Source organism: Triturus cristatus, chromosome 3_2 (assembly GCF_964204655.1).
Source record: "Triturus cristatus chromosome 3_2, aTriCri1.1, whole genome shotgun sequence".
NCBI classification, from domain to species: Eukaryota; Metazoa; Chordata; class Amphibia; order Caudata; family Salamandridae; genus Triturus; species Triturus cristatus.
The window spans coordinates 492189371-492209075 of NC_140584.1; the positions used below are offsets into that span (position 1 = coordinate 492189371).

At 51.1% G+C, this 19705-nt stretch overlaps 1 protein-coding gene across 1 annotated transcript in view; it reads left to right on the plus strand.

The window, feature by feature from the left end:
- Nucleotides 1–19705, plus strand: part of IPO7 (importin 7) — a 275583-nt gene that overhangs the window by 202427 nt on the left and 53451 nt on the right. The window contains exon 23 of the mRNA XM_085648158.1: nt 17703–17906. Within this exon, the coding sequence (XP_085504284.1) occupies nt 17703–17906 (204 nt within the window). The remainder of the gene's footprint in view (nt 1–17702; nt 17907–19705) is intronic.

The following is a 19705-nucleotide window of genomic DNA, read 5'->3' on the forward strand; positions in this document are numbered from 1 at the left end:
CATAAATACCAGTGTCCTGCTTCGCCGCCACGCCTGGCTCAGGATCTCAGGGTTCAAGCCTGAAGTCCAGGCATCCATACTCAATCACCCCTTTGACCAGGAAACACTCTTTGGGCCAAAGGTAGACGAAGCGCTCGAAAAGATGAAGAAAGACACAGACACAGCAAAGTCTATGGGGGCACTCCAAACACAAGCCTCCAAACGTTCCTTTCGACGCTCGTCCTTTCGTGGCACAGGCAGAGGCTCCTCCACCGATAACGCCTCTACCTCCTACAAGTCCCCTCCTCAAAATACCTTTTCAAAGGGCAATCAGAGAGGTGGTTACAGGGGTAACAACAATAAGGGCAGGGGCAAAACCAACAACACCCGTTCTGCCACCCCCCCCCCGCACAATGACTCCCCTCCGCTCCCCCCAGACCATTCCACTCCGGTCGGGGGCAGACTACAAAACTTTATCCACGTATGGGAGTCCATAACATCGGACAAATGGGTAACCCAAATCATTCGGTCAGGGTACTGTCTCGAACTAACATCTACCCCACCCAATATCCCACCAAGGCACCGTCCAATGTCTCAAGAACATTCCACACTGCTCAAACAGGAGGTACTCTCACTCCTCCAAAAGCACGCTATAGAGCAGGTCCCCGTCAATCAACAAAATCTAGGGGTCTACTCCCTATATTTCTTAATACCAAAGAAAGACGGGACCCTCAGACCCATTCTCGACCTCCGGCCTCTAAATGCCTACATACATTCAGACCATTTTCACATGGTCACCCTACAGCAAGTCCTCCCACTCCTCTGCCAGGGAGACTTTCTCACAACCTTGGATCTGAAAGACGCATACTTTCACATTCCAATACACCCCTCTCACAGGAAATACCTCAGGTTCGTGGTGGACGGGCAACATTACCAATTCACGGTTCTCCCCTTCGGGGTCACCACGGCACCACGGGTGTTTACCAAATGCCTAGCAGTAGTAGCAGCACACCTCAGACGTCAACACATTCACGTCTTCCCTTACCTGGACAACTGGCTGATAAAAGCCGCGTCCTACGACCAATGTGTGCAACATACAAACAGCACCATCCAACTGCTCCACCAGCTAGGCTTCACGGTGAACTACCAAAAGTCCCACCTCATACCATCTCACACAAAGCAATATCTCGGGGCCACGATAGACACCTCCAAGGGTATTGCCTATCCAAACTCAGCCAGAATCACAAGCATTCAAGCCTTACGCAAAACATTCCTTCCTCAACACTCTCTTCCAGCAAGAGTGTTTATGAAGCTCATAGGAATGATGGCGTCTTGCATCTTCATAGTGCCCCATGCAAGACTCCACATGCGTCCACTTCAAGAGTGCCTAGCACAACAGTGGAACCAGGCCCAGGGTCAGCTGACGGATCTGGTGTTGGTGGACGGCCGCACACATCACACTCTGCAGTGGTGGAACACCACAAACCTTTCCAAAGGGCGGCCGTTCCTGGACCCGGTTCCTCAGGTGACTCTAACAGCGGACGCATCGCTCTCCGGCTGGGGAGCGCACCTTCTACACCTCACCATGCAAGGTCTATGGACGCCACAGCAAAAATCGCTCCACATCAACCATCTGGAGCTCTTGGCGATCTTTCTAGCCCTAAAATCTTTCCAAAAACAGATTTCGGGCAAAGCAGTCCTCATTCGCACAGACAATATGACTGCAATGTATTATATCCAAAAACAGGGGGGGACACTCTCCCCAGCTCTCCCGCTTAGCCCAGAGCATATGGAGATGGGCAATTCCTCAAAACATCTTTCTCCTGGCACAGCACGTTCCAGGCGTACAAAACACCATGGCAGATCTGCTCAGCAGACAAACGCAACAACTACACGAATGGGAACTGCATCCACAAGTTCTTCACCCGTTCTTCCAACAATGGGGGCATCCTCAGATAGACCTCTTCGCCACCCACGAAAACAAAAAATGCCCAAGCTTCGCCGCCAGATACCCACACCCATTGTCCAAGGGCAATGCGATATGGATGAACTGGTCAGGCAGATTTGCATACGCCTTTCCACCTCTCCCACTAATTCCATTAGTGGTCAGGAAGCTACAACAGCACTCCCTCACACTCATTCTGGTAGCTCCGACGTGGGCCAGGCAGCCGTGGTACACCACGCTACTACAACTGTCAGTGGTACCACATCAAAAACTACATCTATCCCCATGCCTCCTAACCCAGAACCATGGAGAAATCAGGCACCCGGACCCAGCTCAGCTCAACCTGGCGATCTGGCTCCTGAAATCCTAGAATTCGGATACCTTAACCTTCCCCCTGATTGCATGAACATCATCATGGAAGCCAGACGTCCTGCCACTAGAGCATGCTATGCCGCAAAGTGGAAAAGATTTGTTATTTACTGCCGTAACAATACAATCAACCCTCTAGATGCATCCATACAGCACATCATATGCTATCTGCTCCATCTTCACAGGTGTAACCTGGCATATTCATCCATACGCCTACACCTAGCAGCGATCGCTGCTTATCTACAAAACAGACAGCATTTATCACTCTTCAGAGTGCCCGCTATTAAAGCCTTCATGGAAGGCCTTAAACGCGTAATTCCTCCCAGGGCACCACCTTCCCCTGTATGGAATCTAAATTTAGTTCTTACACGACTAATGGGTCCGCCCTTCGAACCAATGCACAAATGTGAGCTACAGTTTCTCACCTGGAAAACAGCTTTCCTTGTAGCGATCACTTCCCTTAGAAGGGTTGGTGAAATACAAGCGTTCACCATACAGGAACCCTACATACAAATGCATCACAGCAAGGTCATACTTCGCACAAATCCGAAGTTTCTGCCCAAAGTCATTTCCCCCTTCCACCTCAACCAATCAGTGGAATTACCTGTCTTCTTTTCGCAACCCCAATCTGTTGCAGAAAGGGCCTTACACACACTTGATGTGAAAAGGGCGTTGCTATACTACATACAAAGAACGCAACCCTTCAGGAAGACTAAACAATTGTTCGTTTCCTTCTCTCCACCACATAAAGGCAACCCCATTTCTAAATCAGGGCTAGCTAGGTGGATTGTAAAATGCATACAAATTTGCTATCAAAAGGCAAAGAGAACATTATCTGTTCCTCCTAGAGCCCACTCTACAAGAAAGTTAGGGGCTTCTATGGCTTTTCTAGGGAACATACCCTTAGATGACATCTGCAAAGCAGCCACATGGTCTACACCGCACACCTTCACAAAACACTACTGTGTAGATGTGCATTCCAAGCAGCAAGCCAGGGTGGGCCAGGCTGTACTAAAGACACTTTTTCAAACAGCTGCAACGGATACCGGTGGTCGCCGCTAAGGTTGGGTACTGCTATGTAATCTATGCTAAGTGTACAATCTGCAGCTCATATGCCTCGAACGGAATATGCTACTTACCAGTATGCATCTGTTCTTGGCATGTAGAGCTGCAGAGTTGTACACGCCCACCCGCCTCCCCGGCTACCTGTATCCGTTCCAGTACATCTTATTTAGATACTACACACATGGGTTTCTCACTATGATTACCAAGCTCCATCATTTCCCTGTTGGCGAAAAACAATCTGAGGATGGAGTCGAAGCCCATGCGCAGTACGGACCGAAGGAGGAGTCACCAAACTCGTGACTTCCAAAGACTGTCCAAGAAGAAAAACAAACTGCAAACATCCGGGCCCAACACCAGATGGCGATCTATGCTAAGTGTACAACTCTGCAGCTCTACATGCCAAGAACAGATGCATACTGGTAAGTAGCATATTCCTTCTGGTGGCCATAACCTCACTACGCAGGGTGAGCGAGCTTCAAGCACTAACGCTGCAGGAACCCTACATTCAAATTCACAAAGATAGAATGGTCCTGAGAACGGACCCACACTTCATGCCCAAGGTAGTGTCGGCGTTCCACATAAATCAGACTATCCAGATACAAAGTTTCTTCCAAAACCCGACTACAAAAGCAGAAAAGGCACTGCACACCCTCGATGCCAGAAGAGCGGTGATGCACTACATTGAGAGAACCAAAGAACTCAGGAAGTCGAAACAGCTGTTTGTGTCCTTTGCTACTAGCTTCATGGGTAGGCCAGTGACTAAGGGCACCATCGCAAGGTGGATTGCCCTCACTATTCAATTCTGCCACAAACAGGCTGGACAGGAGCTAGCGGAGGGGCCGCAGGCTCACTCCACAAGGAAGAAAGGGGCCACCGTGGCCTTCCTGGCGAACACGCCCATCCAGGACATATGCCTCGCGGCAACTTGGGCATCTGTGCACACGTTCACGAAACACTACTGCGTGGACATTCAGATGAACAAGGAAGCACAGGTTGGACAGAAGGTGCTTCAGCACATTTTCAACGACCAACGCTCATCTACCACCCAGCCGCCACAGAACTAGGAAAACCGCTACAAAATCGATGCACAGCATAGTGAATCCAGAAAGATTCACGCTGCAAAACGAATAGTTTCTTACCTGTCGGTGTAGTTTTGCAGCTTGAAGATCTTTCTGGATTCACTAGCGAACCCACCCACCTCCGCCAGGAAGATGAGGCTGGAGGAAGAGGGGGTAAAATGGAAAAGATCAAAGAAATACAAACATACAGATAAAGGGACAAGAAGGATTAATCAATCGCCTAGGGTTAAAAAAAAAAAGGAAGGGAAAAAAGAACCCGAAGATGGTGCCCCAAAGGTGGGACTTCCGCAGGAAGTACGACGACGTCACGGGAGGTGCACCAAATGGTGTACGTCGACGCCCACCTGGGCTACGGAAAAAAAAAAAAAAAAACAAAGAAGAGACTACGAATCCGGACCCAACCACAAGATCGCGGAATAATGCACAGCATAGTGAATCCAGAAAGATCTTCAAGCTGCAAAACTACACCGACAGGTAAACTATTCGTTTTCTTTTTCACTGAACAAGCTGCGATTCCTCTTCATTGTCGTTCAATGCCCTTTGACTCCAGCCTGCCGAACCATCTTCATGCCTTGGTCTGCACTTACAGAAGCCCTCTGAGCAAGCGCCATTCCATTTTCTGAGCACAAAGGCCTGCATAAGCCACAGCCTTACTCGGAGACTGACTTTTTGACGGGCATTGAAGAAGACACCAAAATCTGCACAGAAGTCCACACTTGCATCAAAGCCACTATCTGCACTAAATACATCAGTGGCACCGAAAGCACTACGAACTGCTGTCCACAAATCAACCTCCCATTCTTTAGCATTTGCAGGAGTTGAATGTTGCCAGAAACTGTTCTTCATACACCTACAAACTGGGAAAATGTCCACCAAGCTCCCACCAAAGCCTCAGGAGATACTGCAGAGGAAGTTGTCCTTTGAGGAGCAAATTGCCTTCGAACCCTCTTTCCCCAGGGCACAAAAGACTTAATGACAGGGGCACTAGTCCCCTTCCTCCTTGATGACCTCACTGCCAACTCCTGCAGCTTCACCAGAGTTGGCATAGCTCTTACTATGTGGAGGGCAGCCCATTGTATCCAAGGGAGCCCTATGAGGTCCCTTATGCTATGGGACAACTATGTTGATTACCCCTGGTGATGCAGAACCTGATCTGTACCTCAACCTCCCCCCATCTGAAGACACTACTCCGTACCACAAAGGGTGGCTAATCTTCATAAATTAAATATGCAGGACATCAAGGAGGATGATTATTTCCTGGTAGAAACACTTTCAAACACGCAACACGCCATGCAGAGGTTGATGCTCAACGTGGTGTCAGACCTTCAAAGAGGTGGTCTAGGCTCGGGTCACCCTTAGAGGCCCTGTACCCTGACACGCGCGCGCGCACACACACACACACACACACACACACACACACACACACACACACACACTGCCCTTGCAGACAGTGTTTGGGTGCAGAACAAAAGTCGACATGGCACACATCCCTGTGCCATGCCCACAACACACACTGCCCTGGCATACATCAGCCACCCCCTCTAGCTTGGTGCACTGCCAGTGTTGTGGGTACAGGTGCATGAGCCCTGTACCCCTACAGTACCCAGGTCCATTCCTGGGCACTGTGTGCAGTGCTGCCATTTTTAAGAGTATGTGGTGCTGGGAGATCGTCAACATGAACTCCACAGCACCATGATGGCAGCACTGCAGACTTAGAAGTTTGGTATCCAACTTCTCAGCACATTAAACCCACGCTGAAGCCAGTGTGGGATTTAATGTAAGATGCACGACAGAAAGCAACTTAGAGTTGTTCCCTGAACCTAACCTACCATCCACGTCATGTCTGAGAGGCTGCCTAGGCTACCACACAGCAGACTTGTTGCTGGACCCTGGGTAGAGAGCCACCCGCTCTCCTGGGCCTGCAACAATGCACATCCTGGGCGAGGTGCTAAGTCTCCTCCCCCAGGATGGGCAGGGGAAGCTTCAAAGGCATGCAGCCTTTGTGAGCCTCTCCAGGCCACTTGCTGTACTCAGCAACTGGCCCCCACTGGTTCTGACCCCCACTCTGGTGGGAAACCCCAAGGGAGGAAAGGGGGTGTGCCAGCCTCTGCCAACCCCACTCCTCAGATGGGGGAGGCGAGGTGAAGCACCGCTCCGGGCTCTCGCCATCTTGAAGATGGGAGGCCCTGCCCAATCAGGACTAGGCTACTGCCCCCCTCCCACAGGAGAGTGGCAGGATAGGGGGTGTACCCACCCCAGGGAAGGGACCCATTGGTCCCTGCCCTTTACCTACCTGTAAACGCCCCTAAATTTAGTATTTAGGGGCACCCTGAACCTTCTTCCTCAGATCCCGATTCCGAAGCAAGAAGAACAAACCAGACCTGCTGTGTAGCTGCTAACAAGAGGAAGACACCAACTGATTTGGCCCCAGCCCTACAGGCCTGTCGAACCTGCTCCTGCTAAACCCTGGCGTCTCCAGTGGTCAGCAACCTCTAAAATCCCAGAGGACCTGACTGCCTTGTGACTCTAAAGACTGGGACTCCCATGAGCAGTGGTCCTGCTTAACAAGCAACAACCCCTGGCACCAGCCAGGAACTCTGCACCCACCAAGCCTGTCCTGTGCCGGAGTGGACAATGACCCAGAGGGCGTCCCCCCGCGACTGTGACCCAGAATCCAGCACCCAAGGACCCATCTCGATGCTCCTGACGCCTGCAGCCTCAGAACCAGCGACCCCTCCAACCGCGACCAGCAGAGGGTAAGATTTCCCAACACGAAAAGACACCCCTGCACCCGGCGCCGCCCTGTGCCCAGCTCCTGGGTGCCTACCTAACCTACAGCTTCCCTACTTAAACTCTCGAAGTGGTGGTCGCACCTGAAGAATCTCCGTCCCCGAGCTTGCAGGCTTTGTTTGTCTTGTAGCTTCACCATAGGAATCCATTGAGCGCCTGACTGCTCAAAAGCACCCTGCACCCAGCCGCCCAAGTGCCTCTGGAAGTGCAACCTCTACCCTAATCTACTTCCCCACTTGCCCTTAGTAAGTGACCAGGAGCCCAGCTCCCACAGCTGCGTGGCCTGCTTGCCAGCAGCCACCAACCAAAGGCCACCTGCCCGCCAAAGGATAACATTGGGCCTAACTGGGAGAAAGTACCATCTTTCTTGCATGGTATGCCCCCACTTTTTGCTGAATTGCTGAATGTACTTTGACTGTGCCCTGGACTCCTGCCAATCGGGTGCCCAGGGCCTATGTTCCTTCCCTAAACACACACAACCCAAATTGGCAAACCCTGGCCACATGTCAGCCCCTGGTAAGTGGTACCCTAGGTACCCAGGGCCTTGTGACCAGGGAAGGCCTCTAAGGGCTGCAGCACTCATTGTGCCACCCTTAAAGGCCCTGTACCCTTACACACACACACTGCCCTTGCAGGCTGGGTGTCTGGGTGCAAGACCAAACAAGAGTCGACATGGCACACATCCCTGTGTGCCATGCGTATCACCTACACTGCCATGGCATACATCAGCCACCCCTCTAGCTGGGTGCCCTATGCCAATGGTGTGAACACAGGAGCAGGAGCCCTGTGCCCCTACAGTACCCAGGTCCATTCCTGGGCACTAAGTGCAGTGCTGCTATTTTAGAGTACATGATGCTGAGAGCTCGTCAAACACTAACTCCACAGCACCATAATGGCAACACTGACGACTGAGAAGTTTGGTATCAAACTTCTCAGCACATTAAACCCACACTGATTTAATGTACCAAGCACCCCAGAGGGCATCTTAGAGATGCCCCCTAAAACCTAACCTACAATCCATGTCTGTTCTGAGGCTGCCTAGGTTGCCACACAGCAGGCATGTTGCTGGACCCTGCTCTCCTGGGCCTGCAACAATGCACATCCTGGACGAGGTGCTAAATCTCCTCCCCCTGGATGGGCAGGGGGAAGCTTCAAAAGCATGCAGTCTCTGAGCTTCCCCAGGCCACTGCAACCCCCCCCACTCTGGCGGGAAGCTTGGCCGGAAACCCCAAATAAGGACAGGGGATGTGCCAGCCTGCCAACCCCACCCCTCAGGTGGGGGAGGCGAGGTGAAGCCCATCTCCGGGCTCTCGCCATCTTGAAGATGGGGAGTCCTGCCCAATCAGGATTAGGCTACTGCCCCCCTCCCACAGGAGACCGGATAGGGGGTGTACCCACCCCAGGACAGGAACCCATTGGTCCCTGCCATTTACCTACCTGTAACGCCCCATGATCTAGTATTTTGGGGCACCCTGAACCTTCCTTCCCCAGATTCCAAAATCCGAAGAAGAGCTAGAAGAAAGAAGACCTGCCCAGCAGCTGCTAAGAAGAGGAAGACACAAACTGCTTTGGCCCCAGCCCTACCGGCCTGTCAACCCTCGAACCTGCTCCTGCTCCAGCCCGGGATCTCTTGTGGCCAGCAACCTCACAAACCCCGGAAGACCTGGCTACCTTTTTGACTCTACACCCCTGGGACTCCCATGAGTAGAGGCTCTTCTCAATCTACTTCCAATCCCTGGCAGCAGCCCAGAACCGCAAACCCAGCCTGGCCTGTGCCGGAGTGAACAAAGACCACGAGGACGACCCCACGGCGACTGTGACCCAGAGTCTGGCACCCAAGGACCTCCCTCGACACTCCTGAAGAAGCCTGCAGCCTCAGAACAAGGAGCCATCCCAACTGCGATCAACAGAGGGAAGGATTTCCTGACACCAAAAGGTACCCCGGCGCCTCGTGGCCCCCTGTGCCCAATCCCGGGGTACCTACCTATCCTCCAACTACCCATCTTACCTCTCGAAGTGGTGGTGGTACCTGAAGAATCCTCCTCCCCGAGCTTGCAGTCTTTTTCTAAACCGGAGATTTCCTATTGAAATCAATTGAGCGCCCGAAGGCTCAAAAGCACCCTGCACCCAGCCGCCCGACTGGCCCTGGCTGTGCAACCTCTACACCTATCCACTTCCCCACTTGCCCTAAATAAGTGACCAGGAGCCCAGCTACCACAGCCGCGTGGCCTGCTAGTCAGCAGCCACCAACCAAGGCCCCCCATCCCTCATAGGATAACATTGGGCATAACTCTCTCTGCACCCGGCCGCCCTAGTGCCGCTGGGAGTGAACCAACTGTACCTACCTAACCCTGGGGGACCCCTGAGTCTATGCCCAGAACCTCAACTCTGCCAGTTGAGTACTTGCCTTTTAAACTGATAACTCAATTTTCTTCATAGGGTAACATTGACAGAAAAAATTTCGGGAAAAAGCCTAAGTGTGGACTTTTCAAAACTAAAAATATTAACCAAAAATCAGCCGAGTAACAAACGAAAATACTCATCTGCTCTTGGGTGAGCTCCCAGTGCTGTATCTTGGTGCCCAGCACTGACTCTGAAAACTACTTACAACTGCACTTACCAGTAACCCAATTTTCTGCCATAAGGAATCATTGACTGTTTTCTATGAATATTTTCTGTCAACTTTTAAAATGGCAAAATATTGTTTAAAAATCATCACAGTAATTAAGTCGACTTTTATCACTTGATTCAGAGTACTGACCCAGGACTGAATCTAGGATCCAGTCCTGGAATTCCAAAAGTAATCCTAAAAGTAATCTGTGGCAAATAACATGAAATTTCCATTGAACTCGATGCATTATTGTGTTTAAAATAGTGTTGCCTATTGCAGCCACTTGTAACTGTTTACAAAAGTCAATTGCATATTGCAAAAGTATTTATATAAAGCACCTCATTCTGAGAAAGTATATTTTAAATCCAATTGTTGGTTCTAAAATAAAACATGAACTACAAACAGAGGGACAGAAGGGGCTATTTCCGCTCACAAGGGAGCGGGAGGTCCAGCAAGAAGAGGTGCCCCAGGAATGCACATTACCAACAAAGAGGGTATTCCTGCTGTTCCTCAATATATTAAGAAGAAGAGTCAAGTGAGAGGCTGGATCCAATCTGTCCACCCTGTACCTATTTGGGAACAGTATATACAGAGCCGCTTTCTCACACTAACTCTCTGCACCCGGCTGCCCCTGTGCCGCTGATGGTGTAGCTGTGCCTACCTGAGTCTATGCCCAGAACCTTAACTCTGCCAGTCGAGTACTTACCCAAAGCCGATAACTCACTTTTCTTCCATAGGGTAACATTGACTGGTTTCACTTGGAAATTCTTCTAAGTGTTGAGTTTTGCAACTTTAAAATATTCGCAAAATATCAGCCGATCAACGAAAACAAAATTACTCACCTGCTAGCAGGAGAGATCCCAGTGCTGGATCTTGGTGCCCAGCACTGACCCTGCAAAGTAATCACAACCGTACTTACCGATAACTTTGATTTTCCTTAATCGGATAACATTGCCTGGTTTTTGCCAGAAATTCTTCTGAGTGTCGATTTTTGAAACTTGCAAGTAATCCTTAAAAATCGCCTGTATAAGAAAAGATTTCTTTTAACTGTTTACAGGAGATGCACCAGTGCTGGATCCAGGATCCAACACGGAGTAAGAAAAAGTAACGATAACCCTACTTACCTGCTAAGTGAACTTCCTCCCATAGGATAACATTGGTTTTGCAGCGTGAATCTTTCTGGATTCACTATGCTGTGCATTATTCCGCGATCTTGTGGTTGGGTCCGGATTCGTAGTCTTTTCTTCGTTTTTTTTTTTTTTTTTTGTAGCCCAGGTGGGCGTCGACGTCCACCATTTGGTGCACCTCCCGTGACGTCGTCGTGCTTCCTGCGGAAGTCCCACCTTTGGGGCGCCATCTTCAGATTCTTTTTTCCGCCGTTGGGTCTGGATCGTCATCGGGAAGCTCCAGAAATTCACTCGGAGGAAGAAGGAAGAAAAGCGAGTTTCATCGATAGAATCAAGAGAAGACATCAGGAATAGAACAGATTTCATCAGGAGCGCGAAGAAAGAGGACCAGCGAACCTTTTTTCTTCGACAGCCTTGGAGAATGCACGCTCAGAGACCCTGAGCGAAATGGACAAGACGCCATTCAAGTTCTGCCCAAACTGCCACCACAAGTTCGCGCAGAAAGACCAGCATCCGGTCTGCAACCTCTGCCTACCGGTGGATCACCAGAGTATCGACTGCAACGCCTGCTCAGCCTTCGCGCCGAAGACACTCAGGGTGAGAGAGAGAGAGGCAGAGAAGAGCCAACGCCAACATGGATGGCAAAGGGAAACCCCCGACACTCTACGAGCTGGGCCTCGACACGGACGACGAGGACAACGTCGCCGAGACAGCCGAAAACTTCACGGTCGTAGAGACCGACAAGAAAAAAGAAGACTAGGTAAGAATCGTCGAGCGCAAACCAAAAAACACCTCAAACACGAGGGTGACTCGAGAAAAACTGAGTCAAGGTCCACGAAGGGAGCCCCGGCGCCGAAAACTTCGACGTCCAAAGGGGGAACTTCGGACAAAAGGCCCAGCGGATCCTTACAAAAGGACTCCCTGGTGCAGAAAGACGCCAAAAGGCAAGGGTCGTCGAAATCATCCCATGAAACTGGCCGATCGACGCAGAAAGAACGTTCGACGTCGACGCAAGTTTCATCGAAAAGACCCGCGGTCGATGCCGAAAGCATCTCCGAAATGGAGAAAAAGAAGAGGCGGCTCGAGGCCGAAATGGAGAACATCCTTCAAAGGAAGAAGGAGTTCGACGCCAGGATGAAGGAATTCAAGATTCCAACGGTTTCATCGGCGGACGTCGTCTAGGTCGAAGACGAGTTCGACGCCGAAGGGCTGACAAGGGATCTCGAGGAAGAAGAGGAGCCCTATTATGAGGAAGAAGCCGAGGAAGAAGACCAACAGTCGTTCTACGAATCGGTGGCATCTGCCAGCAACGACGTCGAGTGGCACGATCTCGACACCGAAAACCCGGAGGAGGCCGTGGACACGTACCCCTCGAGGCCTTCGCCACCCGACGACATCGGGGTGTACAATATGGTGGTGAAGAGCGCAGCAATGGCCTTCGGCGTCAAACTCGACGAGGAGAGGCCGAAAGCCGATTTTCTCGTCGAAACACTGCTCCCCATCCAGACTAGGAGTCAGTTCCTCCCCATGCTACAAAGCGTGATGAACCAGGGGAGAGAAGCCTTCAAGGAGCCTGCCACCTGCCGGTCGATCACGCCCAGGACAGAGAAGAAATATAAGCACTCCTCCCTGGACCCACCTTACATCAAGGGTAGCGTCACCGCAGACTCCATCATAGCCTCCACGGCCAGGAGAAGGGCCAACGTTCCAGCAACTTCGGGCCCACCTCCGGATAAAGAGAGCAGGAGGATCGACCTCACAGGCAGAAAGGTCGAGAGGAACGCCGCAATGCACTGGCGCATGGCGAATTCGAATGCACTCCTCAATAGACACCAATACCAACACTGGGATGAGATGGGGGAGCTAGTAAAGCACCTCCCCGAAGAATACCGCCAGAGAGCCTCTCACCTGGTGGATGAAGGCAAGAACATCGCCAACTCCTGTATAAAGACGGCGTTGGATGGGGCAGAGACTTCAGCAAGACTCATGGCCATAGGGGTCACAGAGAGGAGGCATGCATGGCTAAGAATCTCGGGATTCAAACCGGAAGTGCAGAACAACATCCTTGGCACCCCCTTCAACGGAGAGACACTGTTCGGAGCAACGGTGGACGAAAAGCTCACCCAGCTCAAGAAGGAAAACGAGACAGCGAGGTCCATGGGGGCCCTACAGCTGAGGGGAATGAGACGAGGAAATCCCTCGGAGACCCTACGGTAGGGGTGGAAGCCAACAGGGGACGTCGCACCAGGCGTTCCAACAAAGTCAGCAGGGCGAAGGTCACGGACAAAGTCAGCAGAAGCAAAGCTGGCAATATCAACCTCGGGGCCAGTCCTTTCGCGGGAGAGGGAACGGACGTGGCCAAAGGAGGAGAGGGGGCGATCAGCCCTCCTCGAAGTGACTCAGCACGCAAGAAGACGCCTACCCTCGTAAGGTCCCCAAGGGTGAGGCGCAAAAAAGTGTCATCAGGGGGAAGAGAAGATTCAAGAGCCTACGAGCATACGTCACCAGTAGGCGGAAGGCTGAGGTTCTACCTTCAGGAGTGGCGGCGTATAACCACAGACAAGTGGATAAGGAACATCGTGCAGTACGGATACTGCGTAGACTTGGAGAAAAGACCTCCAAACAGGAAGCCGAAGGGAAGACAGAGATCGGCCCAAGAACTGGCAATACTCAGAGAAGAAACGCGGAAACTCCTACAAAAGGGAGCCATAGAGACAGTGCCGTTCAGGGAACGCAACAAAGGGGTCTACTCAAACTACTTCGTGGTTCCGAAGGTAGACGGAGACCTCAGACCCATACTGGACCTCCGTTACCTAAACAAGTTCATCAGAACGCAAAGGTTCAAAATGACTTCACTGCAGGAGGTACTGCCACAGATAAGAGAAGGGGACTTCATGGTCACCGTGGACCTCAAGGATGCCTACCTTCACATCCCAATAAACAGAAGGCACAAGGGCCTTCGAAGATTCAACATCGAACAGGAACACTACCAGTTCACAACCCTGGCCTTCGGATTAAAATCAGCGCCAAGGGTCTTTACAAAATGCCTGTCGGCGGTAGCGGCACACCTACGAAAGCAGGGAATACACGTATACCCCTACTTGGACGACTGGCTGGTCAAGGCAAACTCACGCGAGAAGTGCGAGAGGCACGCAAAACGCGTAACAGACACCCTCACAAATCTGGGATTTTCCATCCACTGGGGAAAATCATCGCTGGAACCGGAACAGGTAAAGATTTTCCTGGGGGCAAAGATCAACTCCCTCAACAGTACAGTAGTGCCCAGCGACAGGAGGACAGATGCTCTACTGAAGGAGACGCAGCTCTACCAGAAGGGGCGAGCTCTGACAGTGAGGGCGGTGAGCAAGATGATGGGGATGATGGCGTCCTGTATCCAGCTGGTGCCGAATGTACGCCTGCACATGAGACCATTCCAGGAATGGCTGCAACAGCAATGGTCACAAGCAAACGGGAGTTGGGAGGATCTAGTGGTTGTTACGCACGCAGTGCAGGAGGAGATAACTTGGTGGAACAGAGACAACATAACGGGGAGAAGCCTGACACCACCAAGCCCAACAATGACCATTACCACGGACGCATCGCAGAAGGGATGGGGAGCGCACATGGACAACCTCAGTGAGGGGTCTATGGGCTCCAGCAGACGCGGTCCGCCACATCAACTACCTCGAGTTGAAAACGATACTGTTAGCCCTGAAGGCATTCCAGAGACACCTGTTCGGCCAGAGGGTGTTGGTACAGACAGACAACACCACGGCGATGTTCTACATCAACAAACAAGGGGGGACACAGTCGTTTCCCCTCTCATCCCTAGCTCAGGAGATTTGGAGATGGGCCATACCTCTCAAGATAGATCTACTGGCAATTCACCTACCAGGGAAGGACAATGTGGAGGCAGACTGGCTGAGCAGACAGACCTCAGCATCGCACGAGTGGGAGCTCAATGGCCAGGAAACGGAGAAACTCTTCCGGAGATGGGGGACTCCCACAATAGACCTATTTGCAACACGCCACAATGCAAAATGCCAAAGCTTCGCGTCCAGGCAACCAGATCAGCAATCCAAGGGAAATGCCCTATGGATAAGCTGGTGGAGGACATTTGCCTACGCCTTTCCACCGATACCCCTGTTGCACAGAGTGCTCGACAAGTGCAGAACCAGCAACATGACTCTGATCCTGGTGGCTCCACAGTGGGCGAGGCAGACATGGTTCTCACAGATTCAAGAAATGGCGCAAGGCAATCCGTACAGGTTCGAGAGGAGAAAAGACCTGCTCTCGATGCAAAACGGGGAGGTCCTGCACCCAGAGCCAGACACTCAACCTAGCAGCATGGCTCCTGAAGACCTAGAGTTCGCACACCTAAGGTTACCTCAGAGCACTATGCGAGTGCTACGGGAGGCAAGGAAACCTACTACAAGAAAGTGCTACAGCGCAAAGTGGAAGAGATTCACGGTGTGGTGCAGGAAAAAGGGCCTGCAAAACATAATGACAAGAGACTCAACTGTGCTGAGGTACCTCACACACCTTCTAAAGAGTAACCTCTGCTCGAGCTCCCTAAGGGTACACCTAGCAGCGATCGTGGCCTACACCAGAGGTGAGAAGGGTGGAAGTTTCTTCACCTCGCAGGTGGTGAAGAGATTCATGGAGGGAGCCAAAAGAATGGCACCCCCGAAAAGGTTGCCGCCGCCGGCATGGAATTTAAACGTGGTTCTGACGGAGCTCATGAAGGTGCCGTTTGAACCCATTCACAAGGCCACTCTACAAATGTTGACGATGAAAACTGCCTTTCTAGTGGCCATAACCTCACTACGCAGGGTGAGCGAGCTTCAAGCACTAACGCTACAGGAGCCCTACATTCAAATTCACAAAGACAGGGTAGTCCTGAGGACGGACCCACACTTCATGCCCAAGGTAGTGTCGGCGTTCCACATGAATCAGAGTATCCAGATACCGAGTTTCTTCCAAAACCCGACTACAAACGCAGAAAAGGCCCTGCACACCCTCGATGCCAGAAGAGCGGTGATGCACTACATTGAAAGAACAAAGGAACTCAGGAAGTCGAAGCAGCTGTTTGTGTCCTTTGCCACTAGCTTCATGGGTAGACCAGTGACCAAGGGCACCATCGCTAGGTGGATTGCCCTCACTATTCAATTCTGTCACAAACAGGCTGGACAGGAGCTAACGGAGGGGCCCCAAGCTCACTCCACAAGGAAGAAGGGGGCCACAGTTGCCTTCCTGGCAAACACGCCCATCCAAGACATTTGTCTCGCAGCAACTTGGGCATCTGTGCACACGTTCACAAAGCACTACTGCGTGGACATTCAAATGAATAAGGAAGCACAGGTCGGACAGAAGGTGCTACAACACATTTTCAACGACCAGCGATCATCTTCCACCCAGCCACCACAAAAATAGGAAAACCGCTACAAAGTCTATGCACAGCATAGTGAATCCAGAAAGATTCACGCTGCAAAACGAAAAGTTTCTTACCTGTCGGTGTAGTTTTGCAGCTTGAAGATCTTTCTGGATTCACTAGCGAACCCACCCACCTCCGCCAGGAAGATGAGGCTGGAGGAAGAGGGGGTGAAATGGATAGGATCAAAGAAGTGGAAACGTACAGAAATATGGACAAAAGGATTAATCAATCGCCTAGGGTTTAAAAAAAAAAGGGGGAAAAAAGAACCCGAAGATGGCGCCCCAAAGGTGGGACTTCCGCAGGAAGCACGACGACGTCACGGGAGGTGCACCAAATGGTGGACGTCGACGCCCACCTGGGCTACAAAAAAAAAAAAAAAAAAAAAAAAGACTACGAATCCGGACCCAACCACAAGATCGCGGAATAATGCACAGCATAGTGAATCCAGAAAGATCTTCAAGCTGCAAAACTACACCGACAGGTAAGAAACTTTTCGTTATTCTATGTGAAAAGGTTTCGAAGTGTCAACTTTTAAAATACAATAATATTCCTTAAAAATCATAACTGTATCCTAAACTTATTTACTCGCCTGGTTACAGGAACTGTCCCAGGACTGAATCTAGGATCCAGTCCTGGAGTTAGAAAAGTAATCCGAAAAGAGATCTTTTGCATTTACCTAGAAATTCCATTGAGCTCAATGTTATTGTTTGACTTGTGATGCCTACTGCAACAACGGTAACTATTGCATTCAAAAGTCTATTGCCTATTGAAAGTATTTAACTAAAGCATCTCATTCTGAGAAAGTATATTTTGATACCTACTGTTCTAAAAAAAAAAAACATACATTTTTTTTATATACAAACCATTGGCCTGAAGTTCAGTTCATGAGTGTGTGAGACCATTTTCTGACTGAGTGTACAACAAATGCTTTACATTGTCCTCTGATACTGCCTAACTGTTTGGGAACAGTATATGCATAGCCACTTTCTTACATTTCCTTAATGTGTCCTCTCCAGACCCTAGTGTGATAAACAATCCGTATGATTCCAGTGGGCAATGGATGTCACCACACCTAGTCTGACCCAAGGTATTAGTGTCTGAGCACAGGGTACTCTGATACTGCACTAACTTTTTGCTTTGTTGGGTGGCTTTGATCTAAATAGAGGCTAGTGGATTATTTAAGGGAAATAGAACTTTGACGCACAGTACTGGAGTCACACTGAGAAACTTGCTTTGATCTCAAAATTGATATCACAATTCTTTGTCCATTGGATCATCAATTTAGTTACTTTTGTATCTCCAGAACTTGGTAGTGATGAAGATGATATTGATGAAGAGGGACAAGAATACCTTGAGCTTTTGGCAAAGCATGCAGGAGAAGATGGTGATGATGAAGACTGGGAAGACGACGATGCTGAAGAGACTGCACTTGAAGGCTATTCTACAATTATTGATGATGAAGACAACCCAGTTGATGAATATCAGATATTTAAAGCTATTTTTCAGAGTAAGTACTGACAAAGTATAGACAGAATGTTTTCTATAGCCTAGGAGGTGCATATTTAGATTTGACATTTTAAGAATAACCACCTCTTCATATTCAACACCAGAAATAGCCTAAGTGCCGTTTGGTTTCAGATAAACTTCGGGTTCGAGGTATATGAACTGCAGATTGTACACTGTGCATAGATTGCCATCTGGTGTTGGGCTCTGATGCTTGCACCTTGTTGTCTTGTAACAGTCTCTTGCAGTCACGAGATAGGTGACTCCTCCCTTGGACGATAGTGCGCATGGTCATCGACTCCATCCTCGCGGAAGTAGCGCGCTGGGACGAGGTCCATAGTGTTCTGCAACGCGTACAGGAAACGCGGCAGCGACATAATTTTAAACCATGCCGCCCGGCGAAAGCGGCAAACGCCGCCAGCGCGCGACATCCTCTTTCAGACGCTGGAGGGGGGAAAGCAAGTTCCGATCATACCGAGCCTCCGGGTCCAGAGTAATGAAGACACCCAGGTACCTAAATCCCTGCGGGGTGACCTGGATCGGACAGCCCCGCGGGAGGATAGGAGTCTCCCCGGAGAGAACATACACACACGATTTAGCCCAGTTGATGACCAGACCGGAGTTACGACCGAATGAATGCAAAACATCAACCAGTACTATGAGTGATTTACGTGGGGAAGCTAGGTACAAGAGGATGTCATCAGCGTATAGGGATACGCGGTCCTCATACTCAGGGGTCCAGCGGAGACCACGGATGGAAGGCTCCCACCGCAGCCACTCCGCCAGGGGCTCCAAGGCAAGTGCAAAGAGGAGCGGCGATAAGGGGCAGCCCTGCCGTGTGCCCCGGCCCAGCTCGAACGGAGCCGATACTCTTCCGTTCACCACCACCTGCGCCAATGGGCCCGAATACAGCAATTTGACCCAACTGATGAACCCTGGGCCAAATCCAAACTTCGCAAGCATCGCCCAGATATATGGCCACTCAAGCGTGTCAAACGCCATGGTGGCGTCTAAGGACGCCAAAATGGCCGGCTCCCGTATGAACGGGGCACGTGCGAGCACACCGTGCAAACGCCGCAGATTAAGGGCTGTGTTGCGATGGGGAATAAAGCCAGACTGGTCCTGATGAACCAAATCGCCCACCACGCCGACCAGCCGATTGGCCAGTACCTTGGCGAGAATCTTGGGCTCCGCATTCAGTAGCGAAATGGGCCGATAGGATGTAACCCGGTCCCGAGGTCTCCCCTCCTTGTGGATGACCACGATTGTAGCCAGACGCTGGTCCAGCGGGAGGGAGCCCACCGAGTGTGCCGCCAGGAACATAGCCCGGAGGTGGGGTGCCAGCGTATCCGGTCGCAACTTGTACAACTCGATAGGGAGACCATTCGGACCCACCCTCCCAACATAGGCCGCCGGGACAAGGACATAGTCTAGTCGTGAGAGACTACCATGGGCTCCCGAATGGAAAGTGTACTGCAGCTGCGTGGGGTGTTTTAAACGCCAGCAGTCCACTAATCCAAATGTATCCAAGAGGCCGGGTAGCCACGCCTGTGCCCGGGGGAGGTCCCTAGGGGGGTGACGATCCACAGTCCCAGATGCCACTGCATTAAAATCCCCCCCACAACTAAAAGCCCCCCCGGAAGGCCAAGGAGAAGGCGCCCAAGGTCCGCAAAGGTGGTCGACTGCAGCCCCGGTGGGATGTATACTGACACAAAGACAACCACTTTGCCCTCCAGTCTTCCCACCAAGACCGTGTAACGTCCCCTGTCATCGTGGAGCACCTCATCAATCTCCAACGGGAGC